General features: G+C 38.6%; 1 protein-coding gene across 1 annotated transcript; it reads left to right on the top strand.

The window, feature by feature from the left end:
• Nucleotides 1–112: 112 nt before the first annotated feature.
• On the top strand, nt 113–2637 carry LOC129572231 (UDP-glycosyltransferase UGT5-like; the record flags this gene model as incomplete). Its single annotated transcript, XM_055452176.1, has 8 exons — nt 113–423; nt 483–720; nt 802–1029; nt 1102–1145; nt 1453–1482; nt 1557–1791; nt 1881–2042; nt 2112–2637. Coding segments are annotated over exons 1-8 (1466 nt in total), but the record flags the coding sequence as incomplete, so codon positions are not given.
• Between the last annotated feature and the right edge of the window lie 6 nt (nt 2638–2643).

Below are 2643 nucleotides of genomic sequence, written 5' to 3'. Positions count from 1 at the left end.
TTCACGGATTACCGTGAATTCCGTATATTACCAGAAATACCAACACAAAAATGTTGAAAAGTTTTGACAGTGTAGAGAGCGTTCGGCACATAAGAAACACGATGAACGGACGATGTGTATGCGAAAAAGTCCGATGTGCAAACAGCAGGGCTGCACAACTGCTTTTTGTGCAACGGATTTTGTTGAGTGCGCTAAGCGACAGCTGACACAGCTATCTCATCGGTCGGCCTAACCATTTTTGATATAGCTCTCCAAACGAAGGTGTTATTTCAATCTACAGTGACTAGCGAAATTATTTTGGAATATCATCATAGGATCATATTTGAATAAAGCGCGTGAAATAAAATTGAAGTGAAAAATCGTTGACTCAGGGAAGAGGTCTTGTTTAGAAAAAAATCGGAAAATTCGAAAACATCAAAAATGGTAGTGAAAAAATTTGAAAATTCCAAGTGATTTTGTTAATTAATTCAATTCTCTTTTAGAATTTGAAAATTTTCCTAGCATTATCCATTTTCGTAACGCTTTCAAATGGATACAAGGTGTTATTTATGGGTACTTTCAACGGAAAGAGTCATTCCTTGAACATGCAATCGTTTGTAAAGGCACTTTTAAATCGCGGACATGAAGTTACATTCCTAACAAGTCAATCGATGGGCAACGTGAACTTGGCAAATTACACAGAGATTCTGATTGACCCACCATTTGATATTCATTCATTATGTGAGTTGAAACATAACCGTCAAATAAAATTGACAAGAATCTGATTGTATTTATGTAAAATAATTCGTATGTGTTTTATAGTTCTACAAGATATGTTGCTCACGATGGGGGAAAAATCAGCGTTTACAGCAATTTCTGATATACCAGCATACATCCATGTGATGAATGCTTATGCTTTTGAAAATCCAAACGTTCAAAAGTTGATTCACTCCACTGATCTCCATTTTGATGTCGTCATCAATGAGGAATTTTTTGCCGATAGCTTTTTGATGTTTGCTCACAAATTTAACGCTCCAATTGTTACAATTTGTATGTTTTGAATGGCTTTCGAAATATTTCAATTATATAATATTTGATAATAATTGATTTTCATGTCGATAGGTCCATTCGGGATCGCTAATCATGTTGATACACAACAGGGATTACCCGACGAGAAATTTGCGGAATATCGCATTGCGACTATTCTACGTATAGTCGCAATACGAAAAAGTCCGTCGAACGCAGCCAACTTCACGTTGGTTGTACGAAGTTTCAAGTCGAAATGTCACACTCGATCCAGTTACAACTTCACATTTATCGCAGCGCGAATAGTCGCAGGGTATTCAGCGATAACATTTTGCGGCAACTTTTATTGTGGATACCTATTCGCATTGCGAGTATCCGCACTCAAAAACGGATATGCGACGGATAGTCGACGTACACCTATTTTACCGCAAATTTCTCGTCGGGTTAATGACACCATGGAGTATAGCTCCACATTGGGTAACATTCTCTCTTGAATAAACTGACTTTTTTGAGAGATTTTCTTAAAACCATTTTTGAATCATTTTCAGTAGATGTTGCCATATACCGACGATATGACATTTTATCAACGATGGTATAATTCATTAGTCAGTTTGTATGATGTGTACATACGCCACTTTTGGTATCTGCCAGCAGAGGACGCACTTACAAAGAAGCACTTTGCCCACTTGGCACCATTGCCATCATTGAGCGATTTGGTAAACAATATATCCGTTATGTTTGTGAACAATCATCGAGCTCTTTCGCCTCCACGGCCGGCCATGCCAGGTATGACACAACTTCATTCATTTTTTTTTGCATTCATATCTGATCTTCATTTTTCAATTCATAATTCATTTTGTTTCCGTTTTGTCTAGGAACCATAAACATCGGCGGAGCTCATATTAAACCTGCCAAACCGTTACCAAAAGATCTTCAAACATTCTTAGACGAATCAAAGGACGGAGTTATTTATTTCAGCTTGGGTACAGTGATGCAAAGTTCGAAATTACCAAGACATAAAATCGAAGCCTTCTTAGGTAAGAAGTTTGACTTGAAATTCATAAATGGAAGTAAATAACATTTCAATCGAATCGATGAATTTTCAGACGCATTCAGAAATCTGAAGCAACGTGTGCTGTGGAAGTTCGAAGATGATTCATTAACCAATGTTCCATCAAACGTATTCATCCTAAAATGGGCGCCACAAAATGATGTTCTAGCGCATCCAAATGTGATTCTGTTCATTTCACACGGTGGGTTATTCGGAACGTCTGAGTCACTGTATCACGGTGTGCCGCTTTTGTTGATCCCATTCTTTGGAGACCAGCAGCGCAACGCACACAGAATCGCCACGGCCGGCTACGGAAAATACATCACATTTTCTGCCATAACCAAAGAGACATTTTCGGAGAAAATCAATGAGCTCATTTCTGATAAGTCCTACTTCAACAAAGCCAAGCAAACATCAGCCATTTTCAAAGATAACATCGCACATCCTATGGACGAAGCCATGTTCTGGATCGAACACGTCGCCAAATTCAAGGGTGCAAAGCACTTTCAATCACACGCTGTTCACATGTCGCTGTTCTCATATCTACTACTTGACGTTCTAGCCGTGAACGTGCTTGGAGTGTTGGC

The sequence above is a fragment of the Sitodiplosis mosellana genome, unplaced genomic scaffold, assembly GCF_009176505.1.
Source record: "Sitodiplosis mosellana isolate CC-2019 unplaced genomic scaffold, AAFC_SMos_1.0 Smas_scaffold_4526, whole genome shotgun sequence".
NCBI classification, from domain to species: Eukaryota; Metazoa; Arthropoda; class Insecta; order Diptera; family Cecidomyiidae; genus Sitodiplosis; species Sitodiplosis mosellana.
The sequence above is the reverse complement of the archived record's forward strand: the minus strand, read 5'-3'. Positions and strand labels throughout refer to the sequence as shown.